The sequence below is a fragment of the Arvicanthis niloticus genome, chromosome 22 (genome assembly GCF_011762505.2).
Source record: "Arvicanthis niloticus isolate mArvNil1 chromosome 22, mArvNil1.pat.X, whole genome shotgun sequence".
NCBI lineage: Eukaryota > Metazoa > Chordata > Mammalia > Rodentia > Muridae > Arvicanthis > Arvicanthis niloticus.
The window spans coordinates 38,589,250-38,614,127 of record NC_133429.1 but is presented as its reverse complement, the minus strand read 5'-3'; the positions used below and the strand labels follow the sequence as shown (position 1 = coordinate 38,614,127).

Genomic DNA, 24,878 nt, shown 5'->3' with positions numbered 1-24,878 from the left:
CACCTGTGCTTTGTCTTATATAACATGTAGCACATGTTTTGAGCTTAAAGTGATGGACTTGGGAATATCTTGGTCTTTTCAGTCTGAAGGCAAACGGTTGGAATTCTTAGGAGAAGGGATAATACTCCAGGCCAATTCTGCTTGCTCCTATAAACATTCAAATGTGTGCAGTGTCAATCATGCCCCAAATTCAGTGTCTAAATTCCATGTTCTGTCTCCAGGAGTCGGTTTTGTGAGAAACCCAGGGGTTCCTCCAGGGCTTCCTCCTATTCCTGGTCCCAAACTCTCACGATGGATGTTCTGAAAGGAGGGACCAGCTGTTTCTTACCAGCTTGGGTTGTTGCCTTTGACTTAACTAACGCTGTGGTGGGAGAGGACTCTTCCAGAGACCACTGGTTTCAGACATGGGCTTGTGTGTATGTGGCTTTGTTGTTTGTGGTTAAAGATAATGACACCACCCTCTTAGCCAAGTCCCAAACATGGTCATCTGTGAGAGCATTCATGTTAGAATAGCATGGACGTCAGTTCTGTTCGAGTTGAACTTTGACCCTCTTACTGCCTTCTTTCCTGTCTCACTGATCTATGAGTACCAGCCATTAGCCTTTTTTCCCCGACCACTGAAGCACTGAATGCTTACTAAATCCCTGCTTTTGGATGTAGAACCTCTGTCTGCCTTTCTGTAAAAGGTTACCCTAGTTTCTTCAGGATTTGATGCATAGCCAGAACATAAACACTGCACATTTCCAGGGAGCTGAAGGACCCCCCTGGCCACTCTCCTGTGGATGCCCTAGTTGCCTAGGTGACGCACAGCAAGCCACTCAGATCTTCCATGAGTTTCCTCAAAGGCCCGTAATGCTTCTCAATTAGTCTTGGCCATTTCAGAGTTAAGCTTCATTCTGGGATGGTTTTCTGCTGCTCTCTCAGAACAGGTATTGATTTCTCACCATCTTCAAAGGAAGCTCTGAGGAACAACAGAACTGTTCCAGCAGGTAGGGACTCCTGGATCCCTTCTTTAAGTCCCCTTTAAAGGTCACTGAAAAGCTGGCTGAAGGGAACTGGTTCCAGATAACTGTTTGAGAATGAAAAAGAAGCAATCTTCAGAACCAAAAAGCCCTCAAAGAAACAGAAAACATAAAAGGCTTAGTTAATTCAGATGCATAGCGTTGATGGGTTTGGTATACATTTTCTGGTGGAGAACTGCTGTTTGATTTGGTGATGCAGAGACCGAGGGCCCTTACAACACTTGACAGTGGAAGGAAAGGCCTGTGCAGGTCTTATCATCAGGAGTCAGATTGCATATATATATGTATATATATATGTGTGTGTGTGTGTGTGTTTCTTTAATGAATGAAGATCTAAATCAACCCACAAGGCTTTGCTAATATATTAGTTCTATTCTCACATTGTTTCCAAATGACTGACAAAAGCAGTTTAATGGAAGCCAAAGAAATTTATTTTGGCTCCCAGGTTACAGGTGTGCTCTGTCGCTATGGGGAAGACACGGCAGCACGAGCCTAAGGCTTCCGGTCATGCTGCATCCATGGTCAGAAAGCAGAGCGAAATAAATGCTGGGACGCAAGCCTGCTCCCCACTTCTTTCCTGTTTATTCAGCCACGGATTGCAGTTCATAGAATCCTGCCATGCACATATAGGATCCTGCCATGCACATATAGGATCCTGCCATGTACATATAGGATCCTGCCATGTACATATAGGATCCTGCCATGCACTTATAGGATCCTGCCATGCACTTATAGAATCCTGCCATGCACCTATAGGATCCTGCTATGCACCTATAGGATCCTGCCATGCATATGTAAGATGAATGCTCTTCCCTGCTCAGTTGAGCATTTCCAGAAATGTTCTCTATAGACATCTCCAGAGGTGTGTTTCCATGGCGATACTGAATCTCAGCAGGTCCACAGTGAGGACCAGCTATCACAGCTGATGACCTTCCCCCAGCAGCACACACAGGGCAAGGCTTCCACGGCACCCTTTGTGGAGTTTGAGATGTAGAACTGCTGTGTTGGTGTGAACAGATCCATGGGGACGGAAGAGATATTTATTGCTGTAGACTCCTGTTCTCTGGCTCCTGACCCTACTTGTCTGAGTAAGAGAGGTTTCGTGTCTTCCCTGGGACCCTTTAACACACACACACACACACACACACACACACACACACACACACACACACACGCACACACACGCACACATACACATGATTTTAAACATATGAAGTGTTTTGTCTGCATGTATGTAAGTACACCATGTGTGTGTTTGATACCTTTGGAGATCACAGGAGGGTGTTGGATGCTCTGGACCCGGAGTTATAGGTGATTTTAAGCTGCCTTGTGGGTGCTGGAAACTATTATCACAGCCTTTGCCAGAGTAGCAAGTGCTCTTAAGGCAGTAAACTATCTCTCCAGCCCCGACTCTTCTGTAGTTTGAACATCAAATATGACAGGGTTTTTCAGCCCTAGAGACAGGATCACAGTGAGAGGCGCACTAACTGAACATGTCATATAGAGTGGAGATGTGTCTGATTCACCTCTTTAGCAGTTGAGATTCTCTAAGCATCGCTTCTCTAAATAGTCAAACATGAATCATAACTTCTCCTTCATCCACCTCTGAGAGTGTTTTAAAGCAAGATGTACGGGGTATTTCGAAAGGCGTCCAGACACAAGCCAAGGACTTTCTCCAGTAGAATTGGATAATCTGCCCTTGGTGTGTTAGATTTTCTCTAGGGATCCTTAGATTACATGAAGGGAAGAGGGAATTTTGCATCAGGGTTTTCTTCTTCACAGCTGTGATACCAAGAGGATTATTTGAGGTCTTTGAACCCCAGTGTCAACACTTGTGAAGGAGACTTAGAACCCCCATCTCATAACTACTCTGGAAGCATTTGGTGACACATCCTTGGTTGTATCCTTCAGCCTGTGATACAGGGTGGGACTAGACCTAACAGAAAAGTGAACACACACCCGCCAAAAGACACGAGGCTCAGAACGTCTGTCATTGCATTCCTGGTAACTCAGATAGTTGTCAATGGCAGGTTATACAACTGAGCTTGACAAGGTAATGAAAACAAATGGAGGAATGCCATTTGCAGCAATAGTAAGTAATGATAATGTAGCAATAATAAAGAAAATCTTATGAACATAACAGCAGGTGAAAGTTACCAACACCTATATTATTATATTATATTATATTATATTATATTATATTATATTATATTATATATTTCTCCCACTCCCTCCTACCCTTCTGCCTCTCCCTCTTTCCTGTCTCCTTCCTTCTTTCTGATGCTGGCTCTGGGGATGGAACCCTGCACCTTGTTCATGCCAGGTAAGCCCTCTAACCATTAGGCAACACCCTCATCTCTCTCATCCTATCTCTATGCTGTCCCACTGCAGGACAGTGGTGGTTAGTTGGAAGGGGCACATGCGCGCACGTGTGTGTGTGTGTGTGTGTGTGTGTGTGTGTGTGTGTGTGCACACGTGCGCGCGCGCACATGTCTCCTGGAAGGCTGATCCTGTTGTTGAGCTGATGGTAGTGACACAGCAGACCTACTTATAAAGAAATAAAAACAAATGTGTGTGCTCCACATCAAATAACCTTCAAAGAACGTTGAGCAAGTAGCTTCTCGCCTTGGAGATGATTTAAGGAGCTGGTGAAAAGCCAAGTCTGGGGCGGCTCTCAGGGTGCAAAAAAGCACCAAGGGCTGGTTGTTAGAAGTAAGGAGAATGGATCCCAGCATCAACCTTGGGCCTGTGACATTAACTTCAGAGTGTGCTTGTGGTCTCCAGGGCCTCACTAGCCACTTAGAAACTCCTTGGGAAGCTGGGACTAAACCACCCCAGCTTGGCCACCGGGATGGATACCTTTACCTTTTTGATGCAGAAGGACAGAAAATACGATTATCATCAATGATAACTCCAGTGTCATTGGCGCTGAGCTACTTCTGGCATACTTTCTCCAGGGGAGGGCTGGAAGGAGCCGAGCTGACGGATCAGAGCAGTTCTTTGGCTACATCCGGGTACACCAATCTTGTAAACACCTTGCGAGCAAGTAGAAGGCCAAGTTAGTCGGCCCCCAGTCAGCAGCACAGCAGATACAGTCACTTCAAGATCGGTATTTCCCAAGGCTTCTCTGGAATAGCAGACATTAACAATACCATAGGCAGTTATGTTTAAATGCTCACGGTCCGTGGGCCCCCATCCTCAACTCTTCACCATTCCCAGCAGCGTCTGGGTACCCAGGAGTTTGAGAACCATAGCCTTGGTCCCAGTCCAAGCCATTTCTCTCTAAGAGAAATGTTGCCTAGGACCCATATCGTAGGCTGCATTTGGTCTCCCTGGCGGCTGAATTTTGTCTTTTTGGCGGTGTGCAACATAGGAGGAAGTCGGTGGTGCTCCCATAGGAGGAAGCCGGTGGTGCTTCCTTACGAGGAAGCTGGTGGTGCTCCTGTAGGAGGAAACATGTGGTGTTTCCACTTGGCAGATGAGGAAACCATTTTCCTGGTGTCTCTCCTTTAGGAGCAGAGGTGCAATATAAAGCCCAGGACAGGTTTGGGTGAACGGAGAAACACTGGTGGGCTTTGCTTTGGGGCTTTAACGCTATACGCTATGCGGCTTTTGGGGGTATGAGGTTGGCATGAGGAGTGTTAGCGTCACCTTAGTTAAGGTTCCCATTGCTGTGAAGAGACACCATGACCCAAGCAACTCTTATAAAGGCAAACATTTCATTGGAGCTGGCTTACAGTTTCAGAGATTCAGTCTATTATCATGGGGGAAGCACAGCAGCATCCAGGCAGACGTGGTGCTGAAGAGACAGCTTGATCTGAAGGCAGTCAGGAAGAACACTGTCTTCCAGACAGCTAGGAGGAGGGTCCCAAAGCCCACCCCCACTGTGACACACTTCCTCCAAAAGGCCACACCTCCTAATAGTGCCACTCCCTGGGCCAAGCATATTCAAACCACCACACCCTGTTTGTGTTCTCAGATTAGAAGTCCAACAGTCAAAACTCATATGTTTGTTAGGAGACATTTAATGCCGATATCCCAAGAAAGTACATTTTCTGTGACATTTGGGATGTGAAGTGACTTGAAGCAACTCTTTTTTTATGAAAGCATAACGGAATGAAAGTTGGACAGGCAAAAGAAAATACAGACCCTTTCTCTCATGTTCCCCAAGCTATAGCTAATGGCATGCTTCTGTGTGACTTACCAAAGACTACTGTCTCATTCCTGATGTCAGGCAAGATGTCTGCCCCCCCCTCCCCTTCTTATGAACCAGTTCTCTTTTTGCTTTTATGTCCTTATTTTTGATGACCCAATGATTTTAATTTGCATGGCTTATAAGACATGGGCATCATACCAATGGCTACACCACTGAAGAAAATGTCCCACCCTTTCCTATCAACTACTCTCGACCATATGCATTTTTGTGAGCTGCATCCCATTCTGTGTCAGGATATTAATGAAAATAAACTTATGATATTTATTTTTCTGAATCTGGTTTAACTCAGTATGTATGTATGTATGTATGTATGTATGTATGTATGTATAATGTATATATAGAATTACATTCCAGTTCCACCATTTTCCTTTTTCTTTACAGCTGGATAGAATTTTATTACAGATCACATTTTTATTATCCATATCCCAGCGGATGAACACCCAGACTGATTTCCCCTCCTGGCTATTGTGATCCAGCTGAGGAATGAGCAGAGATGAGCAGGTGTCTCTGTGGCAGGATGTAGAGCCCTTTGGGGACATGCCTCGGGATGGTTCCATGGATCATACTGTATTCTCTTTTTAGTTTTCTGAGACTCCAGGATGGTTTCCACACTGGCTGCGCTAGAGGACATGCTCACCAAGAGAGAATAAGTGTCCCTTTCTCTATGGACATTCCAGGGTTTATTGTCATGTGTTCTCTCTTGATAAGAGCCATTTTAACTGGGGCGAGATGGGATCACAAAGTACTGTCTATTTTCACCTTCTTGATGGCCAAGGATGCGGAATACTTTTAAAAACATTTATTTGGAGAATATTTGGAAGTTAAGGGCACATGTTGCTCTTATAGAGGACCCGGGCCCATATATGGCTCACAAGCATCTGTAACTCCAGTTCCAGAGAATCCGATACCCTCTTCTGATCTCCATGTGCACAAGGAGCACACATCACACACACACACACACACACACACACACACACACACACACACACACACACACATTCAAGCAAAGCACTTATAATCAAACAAACATCTTAAAATATATTTATTGGCCATTTATATATCTCCTTTTGCAAATTCTCCCTTCAGTTTCTTAGACCAATTTTTAAGTTGAGTTGTTAGTTTCCTTGTTTGGTTTCTTGGGTTCTGTGTGTATACTGGCTATTAAGTCTTGATCAGTGTTGCCCGTGCCCTGGACTACTCATCACTCGACCCTACCTGCCCTTGGGGGTTGGAGTGAGTTGGCATAGAGTCAGCTACACAGACTCAGGGAGCAGGTGAGAAATGCTGCAGCAAGCTCACCTGAGCACTGCTACAAGCTCCTTTAATACCCTCCACCCATGCCCCCATTGGTCCCAAGAAAGCATCTCTCTTAAACAGCAGTTCCTGATTGGCTGACATTGTCCGCACCAACAATCCTTGATCTCTCAGGCAGTCCTCAATTAGGTCCTCCTGCAGGAGATTCTTTTGCAGCGACATTGGAAGGGGTGTGTGTGTGGGGGGGGTTGCGGCAGCATTTACATAGAGGCAGCCCTGCTGATCCTGTTACAGGCCAGTTGTATATGTAGCAAAGATTTTCTTCCTTTTTTTCTTTTTTTTAATTGGATATTTTATTTACATTTCAGATGCCATCCCCTTTCCCCATTTTCCCTCCCTAAAAAACCTCTATCCCATGCTCCCTTCTCCTTTTTGCCTTTATACAATTTTTTAAAATGTTAACCAATGGCTTTATACATTTGGTAATGCTCAATATCAATCAGAAGTGTAACCTAATACCCAACCTAGATATATCAACTATCTTTGACTGGCAGAGACATGTGAACATCTGCCTCCATGTCTGGGCCCCCTCTTTTTCTATCATCACCTAGCTCCTCCTCTTCTCCTCCTCCTCCTCCTCTCCTTACTCCTCCTCTCCTTATTCCTCCCACCTTAGCTCCTCCTACATATCACCCTTCCTGTTAAAATAAAACTTTTCTCTCAAAATACAGTTAGAGCATAACTATACCAATTTATGTCAGTAAGGTGCAAGATAGACCTAATACCCAGTCCATCATTTTGTTGACTAAGCAGAACCTCTGTCATCTCTCCTAAATAAAAGACTTAGTTCTGAACCTGCCTTTTTTTTTCTTGGCTTTAGAATGAATGTCAGCTGAAAACCATCCTCTCAAATCTTTTCTCTCAACGTAAATAGCAAGGATTGGCTATGAGACTATAAGTTTTCAACTCCATCAGAAATCCAGAATGACTGAGTTAACTGAAATTATGGGATGCACAAAACATAGCTTCTAAAACATAGCCAATTTATAGAGACCGCTGAACACATTGACAGTCCCTATACTACAGAATGTTGGAGCATCTGATCTTCAGCCTTCTGGCCCAGGATCAGCTGACAGACCTAGTGATGCAGAATTATTAAGGGCTAATTACTCTGTATTGGCAGATAAAATCAGTCGACTATTCTGCAAGTGTGTCCTTTTTGGACAGTGATTTGTCTGTAGATGGAAAGAGGCAATTCTTGCCTAGTGGCTGTTTCACCACAACTGGAGTAACTCCAAAGATGCTCAATTTCTTCTTAGAATCAAAGACAGGAAGCTGTCAGAAGCAGACAGGTCTCTAATCAAAATGAACATTAATACAGAAATGTTTGTAATGTCAATTCTGTGGATTTCTGATGTTTTGAAAACCAACTATTTATTTAAGGCAATCTGGACTGTTGTCTGTTAACTCCTCTCAGCTATTTCTAAAGAAAATATAGAAAACACCCTAACAATAAACTCAAAGCCATGAATTTGCTATAGGCCCTTAACTCACAGTCTAACCATCTCAAATAAGTTAAAAAAAGTTAAAGAAGGACTGGGTCTAAGCCTTGTATTCCTAAATGTGTTATACAGGCGCAATGCTTATGATAGTAACAATATTCATCTCACTTTTATATCAATAAGAAGCTCATACCAATGAAAACCTTAAATTTGAAATCAAAGTAAATTTTGTACCATTTAAGAAATTATAACTTCATCTTAATAACAATTACACATATTTCTACCAGTAGGTTATGGCTATGCAATAAATCCTAGCTAATCCTCCCTGTTCTACCAAAACCACTACTTTTCCCTAGAAAGACAGCCCAATATTAACCACCTCAGTCCACAAGCCCAGGGAATAGGGGCGCCAACTCTTCATTAACTTCTTCAACCTGATTATGGGTGTTGAGATATTAGAAGAGGGGTTGGGGGAAGAGTAAATTGATAAGCCCCTGACACTGTGTCTTCACTGCATCCGGCTGGAATTCCAGGACATCAGAGGTTCGAGCAGGTCTGCTCAGCTTGCCTGATGAGTAGATACACCAAGGCTATGTATTCTGCAATATACAATTCTCAAAACAAATTTTAGTATAAATATAATTGTTTGTTTGAATTCTGGAATCTAGTCTTCTGGCGGCCTGCCTCTGTCATATCTAATCCATATAATTCTGGGAGTTTCTATGACGGTGTGCTCCCACCATCCTCCCATTTTTGCCTTCCTGCTCTCAAATTTCCCAACATCAGGGAATCCAAACTTTCGGGCACCTAGGCCCTCCACTTCTACTGATGCCTAACCCCTTGCCCCATTTCCTGCCTCCAATTACTATGAGGGTGTGCTCCCACCATCCTCTCATTCCCACCTCCCTGCTATTGCAACTCCCCAACACTAGGGAATCCAAACTTTCAGGTACTAGGGCTGTCCACTTCCACTGATGCCTGGCAAGGCCACCCTCAACTACCTATACAGGTGGAGCCATGAGTCACCCCCCCCCCCTTTGTGTTCTCGGGCTAAAGATTTTAGAATGGCTACTCCAGCTTTTTTCTTAGGACCATTTGCTTGAAAAATTGTTTTCCAGCCTTTTACTCTAAGGTAGAGTCTATCTTTGCACTGAGGTGGGTTTCCTGTGTGCAGCAAAATGCTGGGTCCCGCTTATGTATCCAGTCCATTAGCCTATGTCTTTTAATTGGGGAACTGAGTCCATTGATATTAAGAGATATTAAGGAACAGTGATTGTTGTCTCCTGTTATTTTTGTTATTAGAGGTGAAGTTATCTTTCTGTGGCTATCTTCTTTTGGATTTGTTGGAAGAGGGTTACTTTCTTGCTCTTTCTAGGCTATAATTTCCCTCCTTGTATTGGAGCTTTCCTGCTATTATCCTTTGTAATGTTGGGTTTGTGGAAAGATATTGTGTAAATTTGGTTTTGTCATGGAATATCTTGATTTCTCCATCTATGGTAATTGAGAGTTTTGCTGGGTATAGTAGCCTGGGCTGGCATTTGTGTTCTCTTAGGGTCTGTATGACACCTGTCCAGCATCTTCTAGCTTTTATAGTATCTGGTGAGAAGTCTGGTGTAATTCTCATAGGTCTGCCTTTATATGTTACTTGGCCTTTTTCACTTACTGCATTTAATATTCTTTCTTTGTTTTGTGCTCTTGGTGTTTTGATTATTATGTGACGGGAGGTATTTCTTTTCTGGTCTAGTCTATTTGGTGTTCTATAGGCTTCTTGTATGTTTGTGGGCATCTCTTTCTTTAGATTAGGGAAGTTTTCTTCTATAATTTTGTTGAAGATATTTATTGGCCCTTTAAGTTGGGAATCTTCACTCTCATCTATACCTATTATCCTTAAGTTTGGTCTCCTCATTGTGTCCTGGATTTCCTGGATATTTTGTATTAAGAACTTTTTGCATTTTGCACATTCTTTGACAGTTGTGTCAATATTTTCTATGGTATCTTCTGCACCTGAGATTCTCTCTTCTATCTCTTGTATTCTGTTGGTGATGCTTGTGTCTATGACTCCTGATTTCTTTCCTAAGTTTTCTATCTCCAGCGTAGTCTCCCTTTGTGATTTCTTGATTGTTTCTACTTCCATTTTTATGTCCTGGATGGTTTTGTTCAATTCCTTCACCTGTTTGGTTGTGTTCTCTTGTAATTCTTTAAGGGATTTTTGTGTTTCCTCTTTAATGGCTTCTACCTCTTTACCTGTGTTCTCCTCAAATTCTTTGAGAGTGTTATTTATGTCCTTCTTAAAGTCCTCTATCATCATCATTAGAAGTGATTTTAAATCTGAATCTTGCTTTCCTGGTGATATAGGAATTCAGAACTTTCTAGTGTGGGAGAACTAGGTTCTAATGATACCAAGTACCCTGGGTTACTGATGCTTATGTTCTTGTGCTTGCCTTTTGCCATCTGTATCTCCTTAGTACTACCTGCCCTATCCCTGACTGGAGCCTGTCTTTCCTATTATCTTGGTTGTATCAGAACTTTGTGGGGTGGGTGTAAGTACTGGGGTAAGCGCTGGGGCTCAAAATCTGCTCAGTGCTGAAGTGCAGACAGGATGCTGCCCAGGTTAGAGCTCTGGGAACCCCGTTTCCTCTGGGTTCTTAGAGATTGGAGGCAGAGCTGCCACACAAGATCTGCTCAGTGCTCTGGCCCAGACCAAAGGGAACCAGTGCTCCAGACCAGGAGTGACTTCCTGGGTCCTTGTGGGTCCCAGTTACTCCCTGTTTTGGGCGGGCCTTGCTGTCTGCTTACCTAAGATACTGCCCAGGTTAGAGTTCCTGGGAACCCTGCTGGTTCTGTGTGATTGGGGGCAGAGCTGCCATCTTGGATCTGTTCAGTTCCTGGGCCCAGACCGGAAGGCTAGCAAAGATTTTTTTCCCTTCCATGAGCTCTCTCTTCACTTAAATTGTTTCCTTTGCTATTCAGAAGCCTCTTTACTCTGTGAGGCCCCAGTTGTTGACTGATGACCTTTTCTGGGCTAGTGGAGTCCTATCCAAAGTCCTTACCTATGACTGTGTTTTGCCTCTAGCAACTTTAGAGTGTAAGGTCTTTGATCCATTTGGAGCTGAGTTTTGTGTGGGGTGAGAAATAAGGATCTAGTTTCATTCTTCTACATATAGATACTGAGTTTTCCCAGCACCGGTTTGAAGAATCTACGTTTTTCTCCAGTGTGTATCTTTGACATCTTTGGGAGCCACAGACACTTGGTGCCACAAAGATGCGTACCAAATTAGGAGGTTGACTGAAATTAGTAAAACTGAGAATCAAAAGGATCAGATTGCCTAAAACAAACAAACAAACAAACAAACAAACAAGCATAAAACCAACCGAATCTGTTGTCTCATATGATACAACATAGGATTGGAGCCATAAACAAGTTACATCAGGACCAGATGTCAGCATCCCTACCTCCTCCCCAGATGGACTTTCTCTCCTGTTCCCAAATGCTGCCAGGTCCTCTTGAGAATGTATCTCATAGGCTCAAACTGCATGGGAAAGAAAAAATGCCTTGGCCACTTCATTACCCAAAGTGCTGAGATCTACTGTGCTTACACTGGATTAGGCCACATGGCCACTCTGGATGTAAGCAAGTACTTAATGCTATATCTTGACTGAACCTGGGTAACCACTCTCCTGGGGCTGGGCCTAAACTTCGTTAGGACCAGAGATATGTAGGAAGTGTTGAGGAGAAATGTAGAAAGTACGATGCCACAGGTGTTCAGTCACCTTTCTTAAAGCTCACTGACACCAACGTATCCTTACTTGAGGGTACGGATCCAGATCAGCACCCCATGTTTCCAGCACCCAGTAGCTCCCTTCGTCATTCTGCCTCATACAGAATCTGTCCCTTCGCTCCAGGAGCTCTCTGTGAGTCGTAGAGGACTAGCCTGGTAGTAGTAATCTAACTCACATGTTTGTTTTCGCAGTGACAACTAGGACTCAGAGCATCGAAGTGCAGGATCATGATCCAGAGGGACATAACGGGATACCTGTGGACCAGTGCTCTCCTGCTCTGAAGTGGCAGCTATACCAAAGTGTTCCTTGGCATAGCTTGTTAAACGGTCGTTACGAAAAACTGTAAGTGGTCTTAGCAGTGCCTTGGGGTGGACTGGGGACTTGGTGTCAGATGTGGAGGCAAGTGATGTAATGTAGGACTGAGTCCAAGTATTTGGCTTCAGCCACCCCTGATCAAATCAGCTGAGCCATTGAGAAAGTTTGTGTCCTGTCCCTCATACTTTGTATCTTAAATAAAGAATCACTGGGGCAAAGGCTCCTGGCTTTCTAGAACCTAGGCTTGTAGTTATGACTCATTATAATGTACTCACTAAATGTTGGAAGGAGAGGGGCTTGTCCTAGGATCACAGGCCCAGTTAGAAGAAAAGGTTGGGGGCTGGCCAGATGGCTGAGAAGGTAAGGTTGCTCGCTGTTAAGTTTATCGACCTGAATTTGATCCCTGGTACCTGCATGGTGGGAGAAAACTGAGCCCTGCAAGTTGTCCTCTGATGACCATGTGTGCCCCACTCCCAGAATAAATGTTTAAAATAAAATAAAAGGCAAAAAGGAAACAATGGAAAATAACTAACACCTCGTTCTGCAGTAAATGTGGGATGCCACAGAATTCTTGAGTGGGGACATTAAATTGGTGACCTAACATCTATGCCAAGAATCAGTGTTGTCAGGTTCAAAGTCAACATTTTCTGACTAAGAGTCTCATTTTCAAGTAATCAATACACCATGAGGTGACAAATACCAGACAGTGCATTTGAGGGTGTTTGTTTGTTTGTTTGTTTGTTGGTTGGTTGGTTGGTATCTTTCAAGTGCAGATAGAGCAAAGCCTGTCTTTGGGACAGTTATTCTGGGAGGCTACAGGAAAAGGCTTTTCCTGAAGTCAAGCCTAAGGAGTCAAAGGTTTTGAGGAGTTCTGTGTGGTAGGTAGCAAAGAAGCTAATTTCGTTCGCATGTCACAGCTGTGCCTGGGTCTATGAATTACAAAACAAAGGGGAAGCTTCTAGGCCTTGCTTTTGGGCTAGCCTTCCCTCTATTGTCTTTTGGAGAACGTGTCATGTTCTGTCTGAAGCATGAAACTGTCACACACAAAGTATGTGTTTTAGTAAAAGGCCTTCCTATCTCCATGTGTCTGAGTTGGCGAACTTTTAAAAGGTGTGCGCCCCCCCCCCCCTCATCTCTCTTTCTCTCTCACCAGAAGAGACTTTTAAAACATGTTTCTGTGAGGTTTAGTGCATAGAGGCATCCATAAGCCGACCTGAGTTCCAGGCCTGGGACCCACAAGATGGCAGGAGAGAACCATCTGACCTCTACTTGTGCTGGCACTCTAGACACACGGACACACATGCAGTCACAGACAGACCACACATGCACACGCATGCACACACACAAACACACACACAGGCACGCACTCATGCACATACATGTATGTGTGCATGCTCACAGGCACACACACACACACATGCATACAAACACACACGCGTGCACATGCACACACATGCCCACACATGTGCACCTGTGTGCGTGTGCACGTGCATGCGCACACACAGAGGCACACACACAGAGGCACGCACGCATGCATGCACATACCAGTCTATTTTCACAGCCTGTCTGTGCTCCACTGGTCTGGATAAACAGAGAACACAGATGGATTCAACTCAAAGGCACAGAGGCGCATTTATTTTGAATACTTAGCCAACACTCACTTTTTCTAAACAAACAGAAAAAGCAATGTTCACTGAGATGATAATTCAAGCTCTCTTGATTTGACTATTCAAGTCAGTGAGACAGAAAATCATTTATTTGTTTATAGGTAAATATGTTTAATTTGTTACAAAAAAATGTTTTTCCCCTAGGTTACCTCAAAGCAACGAAGTTAGGGATTAACACTTATTAACATCTCCTTTCCTGAATGTTTTCAGTATATATTACAGAAGAGAGCTTGCAAAACAAGTTCAGTTGGCTTTGTGTCATTTTGATGTCACAAGAAGGGTTGCCTTTGTCCAGCGAATAGAATGAATGTTTAGTCGGCGATTGTCATAGTTCAGGACAATCCAGTCCAGGTCTCATTGGTCCCTCATTTTCTGTGTACAGCTGTTCTACGTCCCAGTCTGATGTTCCTGTCCAGCTGTAAGGCCTCTACTTTCAGGGTTATTTATTTATTTTTTTTGACAGAGAAATATGAAACATTGTAAACATCTTCCTTTTTCACCAAGACAGTTATTATTAAAGTAAGTCAGCATAACTTTATCCATCTAGTTTTTAGCCTTGGGCTTCTTTCCCCCACTTCTCTTCTCCCGCTTGCTCCGCCCAGTCTTGGGCTTCTTAAACATTGTCTTCTCATAGCCCATTTGCCTGAGCAATTGTTAAATGACCCTGGGAAGATCTATATGTATATGATGTATATCTATATCATCTATATCATCTATATCTATATCATCTATATCATCTATATCATCTATATCTATATCATCTATATCTATATCATCTATATCATCTATATCTATATTTATATCATCTATATCTGTATCTATATCTATATCATCTATATCATCTATATCTATATCATCTATATCATCTATATCATCTATATCTATATTTATATCATCTATATCTGTATCTATATCTATATCATCTATATCTGCATCTATATCTATATCATCTATATCTATATCATCTATATCATTTATATTGATATCATCTATATCTGTATCTATATCTGTATCTATATCTGTATCTATATCTATATAATCTATATCTGTATCTATATCTATACCATCTATATCATCTATATTTATATCATCTATATCAGCTATATATGTATATATATCTGTATCTATATCTATATCATCTATATCTATATTTATATCATCTATATCTGTATCTATATTTATATCATCTATATCATCTATATCTATATCATCTATATCATCTATATCTATATCATCTATATTTATATCTATATCATCTATATCATCTATATCTATATCTATATTTATATTATCTAGATCATCTATATCTATATCATCCATATCATCTATATCTATATTTATATCATCTAGATCATTTATATCTATATCATCTATATCTATATCACCTATATCATCTATATCTATATCATCTATATCATCTATATCTATATTTATATCATCTAGAATATCTATATCTATATCATCTATATCTATATCTATATTTATATCATCTAGATCATCTATATCTATATCATCTATATCATCTATATCTATATCACCTATATCATCTATATCTATATCTATATTTATATCATCTAGAATATCTATATCATCTATATCTATATTTATATCATCTAGATCATCTATATCTATATCATCTATATCATCTATATTATCTATATCTATATCACCTATATCATCTATATCTATATTTATATCATCTATATCATCTATATCTATATCATCTATATCATCTATATCTATATCATCTATATCATCTATATTTATATCATCTATATCATCTATATCTATATCATCTATATCATCTATATCTATATCATCTATATCATCTATATCATCTATATCTATATCATCTATATCTATATTTATATCATCTATATCATCTATATCTATATCATCTATATCATCTATATCTATATCATCTATATCATCTATATCATCTATATCTATATCATCTATATCTATATTTATATCATCTAGAATATCTATATCTATATCATCTAGATCATCTATATCTATATTTATATCATCTAGATCATCTATATCTATAACATCTATATCATCTATATCTATATTTATATCATCTAGATCATCTATATCTATATCATCTATATCATCTATATCTATCTATATCATTTATATCTATATCTATCTATATGAAAGGTACACAAAACATTTGAACAACAATTCTTTGCTATAAATATAATCTCACCACTTACAAAAGAGAAATAAAATTGTACACTAACAAGATGGGTGTGCTTGTTAATTTTTACATAAACAATTAAATCTTGGCTCAATTTTTGATACTGTGAGACATGGAATAACTTCAGTGTTTTCCAGAGTTGATAGATGTTTTGGGTTTTGTTATTGTTAACGCCAAGAACATTGACTCACATGAATATATAGTATAAAACTATGAATGGTATATTTAAAGCCATTTCAGAAACTGTTGGCAATTCTATCCACACCCTAAGCCAAAATTCGTTTAATGATTTTTTTAATTGAGACTCTAGTTGACAGCTCAAACAGCAATTTTTAAAATCAAATAGTAAAACCCAATCCAACCCAAAGGTAAACTAACTTGTTTGATCCTTACCATGCTGAGTAATTATGATTGGAAAATATTAAAAAGGTATTTCTTGTCACCACATTTTTATCTTTCTGAAGAATGAAAGAGTTTGTACAGCTGGTAGAAATGCTGCAACTCGTAACACACGACAGTTTGGGATGTGAGCCCTGTTTCAGGTAGCCATCACTGGCCTTGTGTGGTATGGTGGTGTGCATGCTACAACACGTGGGTTCAGAACTAAGGGTACAGCGACATCATACAAGATGACATGGCGTGCAGAAACGTTATGGGCTCATCGCACGTTTTGTTTTAATTAACTTCTGGCCACTCTGTATCCATAAACCTTTTACTGTTGCCAAATGTTTTTTGTCACCCAGATTTTGCCCATTCAGTTATGTGGCCCATGTCGGGTTCTGAGCCACAATGCAAGAAGAACATTAGTGGATTGATTGTGGAAACCAGCGTCAGTATCAAGTTTCTAGACAGCAAAAGGCACATACATAGTCTGTCAGATTCTTTGTTCCGTGGCTTTTCTTTTGCTGCTGGAGAGCACTGCATTGGCCAGGCCTTTGATTGGCTATTGGAAGGTATCAATGATGCAGGGACATGATTCATTGTCAGGTACTTTGCTCACGGGTCTGGTTTCTGCTTTGGGAAGTAGAATAAAATTTCCAAGTTCTGTGCTTTTGTGATAGCAGCAGCCATCTTTCCTGAGAAGCCTCGGAAGCAGGGAGCCTCACAAGAGACTAGTGGGTACCCATTTCCTCTCACTCCTGCCTCTGAGGAGAAACTGCTTCCGTAAACAAAAAGTCCTTTCTTAGGAGCCTTGATGAACTAAAGATTACGTTCCAGATTAGCAAGGTGTGCAGGGAAAACTCACCAAGGAACGTTTCAACATTTACGTTGTTGTGTCTACTTAGTGATGTTAGCATCTAATGTGTCCATTTTACTAATATTTAAGATAGATTTATTTTGTTAATCATATGTCTGTATGTGGGTATGTGCACATATATACTTTGGAGGTGAAAGGGGGTTGAATTTGCGAACTGGAGCTCCAAGTAGGTGTGAGCTGCCCAAAGTGGGTGCTGGGAACTGAACTCACATCACCCGGAAGAGCAGTGCACGCCCTGGGCTGCTGGGCCGGCTCTTCAGCTCCCCCTTTCATTAACACTTAGAAGTACTTTTATTAATCATGCTATAGACACAGCATTACTATTGAAACTACCAAATAAAGCAAAATTCCGACTACCCACCCTGTCATCACCCCAGTCCTGTATGCACAGGATATCCTGTGGTAGGTTTTCAGTGCTGTTTGCAGACTGAACGGATGCAATGGAAAAAGAGAATATTCTAGGGAGGAGACTGTTTCCAATCGGTACAATGACTGGCTCTGGTTAATTTGCCTTAGGGTCATTCTTGGCAGTTCTGACCAGCTTGCTTTTTTCCACAAGAAGAGGGCTGAACATTCTTTCATCTGAGTAGCTGAGGTGCCGGTGAAATTTAGAAGCTGCTTTTTAAAGGGAGGCGATGAATTGTTCTCCAGATGATTCTAAGTGATGTGGTGTCTTCTCAGCTTCCAGCAACCCATTTCTAGTGCATGGCATGGGGTCAGATTCAAAGTTTAGAAACCACCAAGGGGGCGGAGTCCAGAGAAACAATGCTTCCATTCGGCAGGACTCCTACTGCTTCCTTGTAAGGAGATAAGCAGGCCAGTGTGCTTGGAAATGTCATTTTCATTTCTGCAGTAAAAATGCAGGAAGTTGATTGAATAAATGTCGTACCGGGCACTTTGCACAATGGGCTTGCTTTCTTGGAGGGCTTATACTATTGATATTATCGGTGAAGAAGGGTGATGCCGTGTAACTGGTTTCTCGATTCCTCTCCTTTCAGGCCTGAAGTGGGCTATCAGGTTGTGACAGACAAAGGGTTCACTTTCTCGCCAGTAGATGAAGCTTTTGTTTGTCAAAAGAAGAACCATTTCCAGATAACCGTCCACATCCAAGTCTGGGGAAGTCCGAAGTTTGTTAAGACCCAAATGGGCCCAAAGCCAATAGAAATGTTTTACTTGAAAGCTTTTGGAATTAAGGTAGGCCTTCTGTTCATTAAATTTACTTTAATCAGTATTTTTTTAGAGAATCATTTAAATAAATACTATTTTATGTATATGAGCACACTGTAACTGTCCTCAAACACACCAAAAGAGGGTATCCGATTCCATTACAGATGGTTGTGAGCCACCATGTGGTGGCTGGGAATTGAACTCAGGACCTCTGGAAGAGCAGTCAGTGCTCTTAACCACTGAGCCATCTCTCTAGCCCCTAATCAGTATTTCTTAAATATTCTAGTTATCTATCATTCCATAATCCTAACCTCAAACCTTAGTGACTTTAATAAATTAATAACAGTGGTAATTTATTCAGAGCGCAATTCTGCCCTGGTCAGATGTGGCCATGACAGCCCATCACTTGTCAGCTGTCAGCCAGAGGAGGCTGCTACGCCGATGCTACAATGTGCCAGTCACATTTGGGTGTCCTGTTGCCTGGTGCTTAAATGGGATTGTGGCCGGGAGGTGTCAGCTCTTCTCTGTGAGAACTTCTCAGTGAGGTGGCTTGTGCTTCCAACATCGTGGTAGATAAAGGTACAAGACATAGGAGGTAGAATCTGTCCTTTCCTCAGGTGTCAGCCATAAACCTGGCACTACAGCTCCTCAAACTGTGGCTTTTAGTTTCCAGTGTGTAAACTGTATCTTCACCTTAGCACTTTTGCTCGAAGCCATTTTAGTTTCGATGCCGGTGGAGGCGCTCTCTAACTTCAGAAGCTAAAGAACCATTATTTACGCAGCGCCGTTTCTATAGTTTAACACAGGGAAACTGAGGCTCAGTGGTGTTACATAAGTCATCTAAGATAGTAATGGCAGAGTTGCTTTATCCGAGCTACGTAATCTTTATGTCAAACATTAGTGATGTAAAGATAGCAGCAATCATTTATTTGGGTCACACACCTGCAACTTGGTTGGTCTGGCTGTGACACCTCACTTCTGACAGTCATCGGCTGAGTCCCTTCTAAGATGCACATAGCATGGCTGGAGAGCGGTCAAAGGCATATCAAGCCATTTTCACCTCTCCAGCCCCTTAGGCGAAGCTATGTCCATTACGTACATATCTCATGCTAACGGAGAAGCTGGTCCTAAGGGTGGTGTCTTCTAAAATGTGGCTGGATGCTGTATCTACCCATCACTTTTGTTCCCAAGTGAACTCTTAAAATCAGCAGCAACAATTAAGTATGAACAACAAGCAAATAAGTATCGACAGCCAAACATATTTTTTCTGAATATGGAGACAATGTATCCACTGTGAAAATGTTGGCTGTAATAGAAATTCCTGAAAAGGAGATGGCACAGGTTGCTAGCTGGGATCCAGCAGCTTTTGAGAAAGACTGTTGCAGTGTGAACGCCCGCGTGCTGTGTCTCAGAGCACTGTGCTGGCACGGTTCACAGAATACAGTGTGTAGCAGCTGTAGGATTATTTGCTATGTCACTTATTACTTACGTATTACTTAAATGCCAAGTCATCATTTCTTCATATTAGGACTTAAGCTCATCCAGGACAGGGGTGTGTTAGTGTGTTTGTGTGTTTGTGTGTGTGCTTATAAGTATGTGTTTGTGTGTGTTTGTGTGTGTTTATGTGTGTGTGTTTGTGTGTGTTTATGTGTGTGTGTGTATGTGTGTTTGTGTGTGTGTGTGAGTGTGTGTGTGTATGTTTGCACTCACATGCATGTGTATATTAGCAAGGATCAATTGATGACCTCATGCATAACTAGGCAAGTGCTCTATCTACCCCCAGACTTCTTTCTGCTTTTTTGCTGAGATGCGATTTCACTAAATTGCCCATGCTGTTCCTATATTTACTTGTTGCCCAGGCAAGCATGAACTAGATGATCTTCCTGCCTCATCTTCCCAAGTATCTACCATCACAGGCCTGTACCACTAGACCCAATGATTTTTATTAATTTTATTAATAAATTTATTAATTTTAAAAGTTATACCCAACAATATGTATTAATTGTATATATTATTGGAATTCACTGTATTTCCATATGGGCATCCAAGTGCACTGATCTTGTTCATTTCTACTTTCTTCACATTTTTTTCTTTTAGAAAGAAAAGGGCAATAGTAAGAGTGTTGGCTGCTTTGTTCACTTATCTGAATGCCTACTGCAGTGCCTGGCACATAATAGGTGCTCACTAAATGGTGAATGAATGGATGGATTCTTTGAGTTGTTTTGGTCCTGTTTAGTTTATTTTTTAATTTTATTCACTCTTGCTTCTGACATTTTTGTCTTTTAATAGCACTCTCTGTATTTCATCATTTACTTCTGCAGACAAGATCCCCCTCCAATAGGCCTCTCTTGTGGTACAGTGCTGATATGGTTACCTTGATAGTCAGTGCCAGTTGACTATCATGACGTGACTTTTTTAGAATTTAGACCTTCCATCTGGAGACTAGCATTACCCTGGCAAAGGTTTTAAGCATCTGAACATTTTCTACTAATAGACACTTTTCTAGTATGTTAACTAATCTATTAAGTAATTGATTTGCTTTTTTTTCATACAGGTGGAAGCCACCAACCAACTGATTGCTATTGAACAGTCTCAAGCAGATAGAAGCAAAAAGACTTTTGATCCTGTTAAGTAAGATGTTTTTTTTCTTAGTGTCTTGGTGAAGGTTTAGGGAAAAAAAGAGTGATATTATTTCTTTTTCTTACTTACAGTGGAACCCATAGTAGATCTAAAGTAGTGACGGGATGCCAGTATTATAAACACCTGTTTGTCAATAAAAAAATTAAGCTTTGAGGCCATTGCAAGAAACCATCATGAAAAGGTCCACCTGAAAATTCACCACTCTTCTTAGATGCTTTGATAATGTATAGACTTACTAACAATTTGATCCCTTGAGATAGAACATGGCTAGATATTTAAATTCATAATTTTAACTAATTAATTTAAATTTTAATTTTAATAGCACAATTTTGACTGAATTAACTTCGAGGTTTCCTTTCTCCGCATGCATACAGTTCATTTCTCTGTGTATTTTATAGTTACTTTGACAGATACCAGACTGAAAGCTGGGACTCATGGTAGTGTTCACAGCAGTATTGAAATAAAAGAATTAGAGTCCTCTCTCTAGAACGCTGTGAGGTGGGGTCTGTTTCTTGGCTTATTTGGCTAGGGTACAGATGAGGTAGCCTAGGCTAACTGCAGTCGAGCCCATTTGGGGCAGGATGGTCATTCAGCCTAGACAGAACCACGCATACAAATTGCTGTGGAGTCCAGACACGTGAGCAAGCACGTGACCCGGTGCGTGGGGCTCTCCCTTGCTTGGGCAGGCTACGTGGCTTTCCTTTCCGTCGAAGGATGCTGTTTTCTCTGGCTAGGCTATGGGAGGTCACCTATGTGAAGAAAAAGCCAGAGTGTTCAGGAAGAAAAGAAGTGATTTGTGAAGAGCGGGGTGCTATAGCAACAGGGCAGAGCCCATGAGAGTATCTTTCCACCCGCTGTGGAGGTGACAGGCACCGTTTGTGACATGCTGAGTTGGTGGTCTTTGGGTCGAAACCTGAAGCATAGCTTCTGCTAGCAAGGAGCTGTTCGGTGGCCTTCCTTGGTGGACACTCCTATCCACGCTGTGGAACCCTAAGTAACAAACCCTCGGATAAACTGTCCTCTGCAGTGTGATGGGAGCAGGGGACCAAACATCCGGGGGTCTCAGCAGCTTAGATGTGATCAAGCGCTGCGTTCTCTTATGTCTCTCGATACTTCCATTGTTTGTTTTAGAATCGACCTCCTGACTGACCAGGTTACCAAGGTAACCCTGGGACGATTACACTTCGGTGAAACCACAGCAAACAACATGAGAAAGAAGGGAAAGCCAAATCCGGATCAGAGGTACCTGAGGCCCTGTGAATGAGAACGGCTACACACGTGACCTAGCCAGGATGTGGCCTCTAGTGCCCCTGAGATCCTTCAGGCCACCCAGCCAGCTCACTCAGCCAGCCATGGGGGTTGGGGGTGGGGTCTCCTTTCTTCTCGGACTTGGTTTATTAATAATATCTCATTTTCTCATATATCTCCCTTCCTCACTCCCAGCAATGCTCAGTCTAACTCCCTCTGTGCTTCTCTAGATGGGTGCACACATGTTCTGCTCATTGTTCTTGGTTCCGGACTGACTGCACTTATCAAATCTGTGTGCTCGTCCTGAAACTCCGCCCCACCCCTTTTTTAAACAGAAGTAAAAAGCAAGGCAGACCGGCATACCAAGTCCCAGCACTTGGGAGTCAGAGGCAGGAGGATCTGTTTAAGGCTAACTTGAGCTATGTAGTAAGACCTTATCTCCAAAACCAAAAGGAGGAGAAAGGGGAAAAAATAAAAAGGAAAAGAAGAAGAAACGACAAGGAAAAGCCCATTAACAATGCACACCTGTGTGCTTGAGAGGCCTGTCCCAGGACCGGCAGAGGTGGCTGCTACCTGGGGACATTTGGAAATACCAGTTTTCAAGCCTCACCAAGATCTGCTGACTCACGTGTTGGCAAGTGAGCGTAGCCAGCTGTAGCTCACCAAACCTCTGGGTGGTTCTGTCATGGGCTCAAAGTTGAGACCCACCGATCTCAGGACATACGCTTTGGGGTTGAGTAGGACTGAGTTTAGACACGACACTGTTATTTGCTAGCTCAGTGACCTTAAGTGTGTGGCTCAACCTGTCTGAAATTAACTTCTGTCCACGGCCACACCACCTGGGATGCTCCTGGTCTCATCTAGAATTCATCACCTATACTGTCAAGTGTGTTCGAGAGCAATACTTGCTCCAGTACATTCTGGGGGGTCTTAAACAATGGAGGTGAACTGCTTAGTCCAATGCATGGCCCCTTCTGGGTCCAATGGATGCAATCATTAATAGTGATTTGATTTAGTTCAAGGGGAATCCTCATTGTCTAGAAACTGGAGTGGCAATTTGAGGGGGCCTGGAGTGTCTCAGGAGTTAGGAACTTAGACACAGGAGCTGCCATGCCCAGGGTAAAAAGGCCTAGCACCACCCTCACAGCCCTGGTGCCCAAGAGAAAGACCTCTGTCTCCGGAAGAGAATGTCTCCCAGTTCCCCTACCTGAGATTCACAGCCAAATCTGGGTGTGTGTGGACCTCCTGGCTTCTCTTGGATCCTTTTGTGTTTTTTTTCAGATGGGGTTTCTCTGTGTAGCCCTGGTTGTCCTCGAACTCACTCTGTAGATCAGCTAGCCTCTAACTCAGAGATCCACCTGCCTCTGCCTCCCAAGTGCTGGGATTAAAGCCATGAGCAACCACTTCCCAGACGTTGATCCTTTTCTTAGGTTGCAATTCTACAAAGAGCAAGGAGGCATGCATGGCCTGAATTCTGCCCCCCCCCCCCCAGCCTCTCCCTCCCCAAATCATTTTATAGATATGAATGTGTTTCCTGCATGTATATATGTATACCACATGCCTGCGTACTGCTCATGGTGGTCAGAAGAGGGTGTTGGTTTCCCTGGAACTGTAGGTATGGATGGTTGTAAACCACTGTGTGGATGCTGGGAACTGAGTCTTGTTCCTCTCTAAGAAGAACAAGCGTTCTTAACCAATGAGCCACCATGTCTCCAGCCCTGGGAAGATAAATAAGGATAAATGTCACGGAGAGCCATTGTTTTGACTTTCAAGAAATGGTTGGACCTTAAGATTGTCTCACTGATGCTCTGTGTGAGGAAGATACCTGCAGTGAGATTTGCTTTGGGAGGATTAGAGGGAGGTTCAAGTCTTCAGCTACAGTTAAGGCCTGAGGACATTAAAAATGGAGGATACCAGGAGCAGGTCAGGATGGGATGGAACCAACATGATGGACGTATTTTCTAAGTCTCCCTCCCTTAAGGCCCAGGACCTGTGGCTTATATGGTTGTGGACACAGGAAGCCTGGTGGCTTTGTTCTGTGTTTGTAAACAGCACTTCAGGGATGGTCCAGGGTGAGGCCACATAGGTGGAGTGAGCCCAGCTCTCGGAGCTCTCCCCAGGAAGCAGACTCGCAGACACACCTGGGACAGTAGCGAGTCAGCCAATTGTTCTTCCAGTTCCCTGGGGTGCCTCTGAGATAGAAGGGGAAGGCCATTGCTACGTATTAATGAAATGTTGGGTGCTATTTAATTGCACAAATTGCATCTCCGTTCTTTGATGTGCCCCCATCAGTCTGCTGTTTCTGAACTAGATACTTCATGTTGGTGGTCGGATTGTATGCTGCTAACCAAGACCAGTTCTACCTGGTGGCTGCCCACATCTCTGAAAGGATCATTGTGAGGGTAAGCCCAGCTCTCTGGTTTTCTGGACCACATATGCTTTTCTCCCTTACAGGAAGAAGTTGAGTTGTCAGTGACATAGACATAGTTCAACTGTTGTATCTCCTAACCGTTGTCGGTAATGAGAATAGCAGAAACTATTATGTTAGTTTGTATACAGTGGTTCTCAACCAAGGGCATCTTGTCCCTTGAGGATCGTTCAACATC

The 24,878-nt window shown here is 42.3% G+C and overlaps 1 protein-coding gene across 3 annotated transcripts in view; it reads left to right on the top strand.

The window, feature by feature from the left end:
* Myrfl (myelin regulatory factor like) overlaps nucleotides 1-24,878 on the top strand; it is a 123,779-nt gene that overhangs the window by 47,505 nt on the left and 51,396 nt on the right. For all 3 annotated transcript variants that reach the window (XM_076920277.1, XM_076920276.1, XM_076920278.1), the window contains 5 exons: nucleotides 11,966-12,116; nucleotides 18,216-18,411; nucleotides 20,939-21,015; nucleotides 22,156-22,266; nucleotides 24,584-24,674. In XM_076920277.1, the coding sequence (XP_076776392.1) occupies nucleotides 11,966-12,116; nucleotides 18,216-18,411; nucleotides 20,939-21,015; nucleotides 22,156-22,266; nucleotides 24,584-24,674 (626 nt within the window). The remainder of the gene's footprint in view (nucleotides 1-11,965; nucleotides 12,117-18,215; nucleotides 18,412-20,938; nucleotides 21,016-22,155; nucleotides 22,267-24,583; nucleotides 24,675-24,878) is intronic.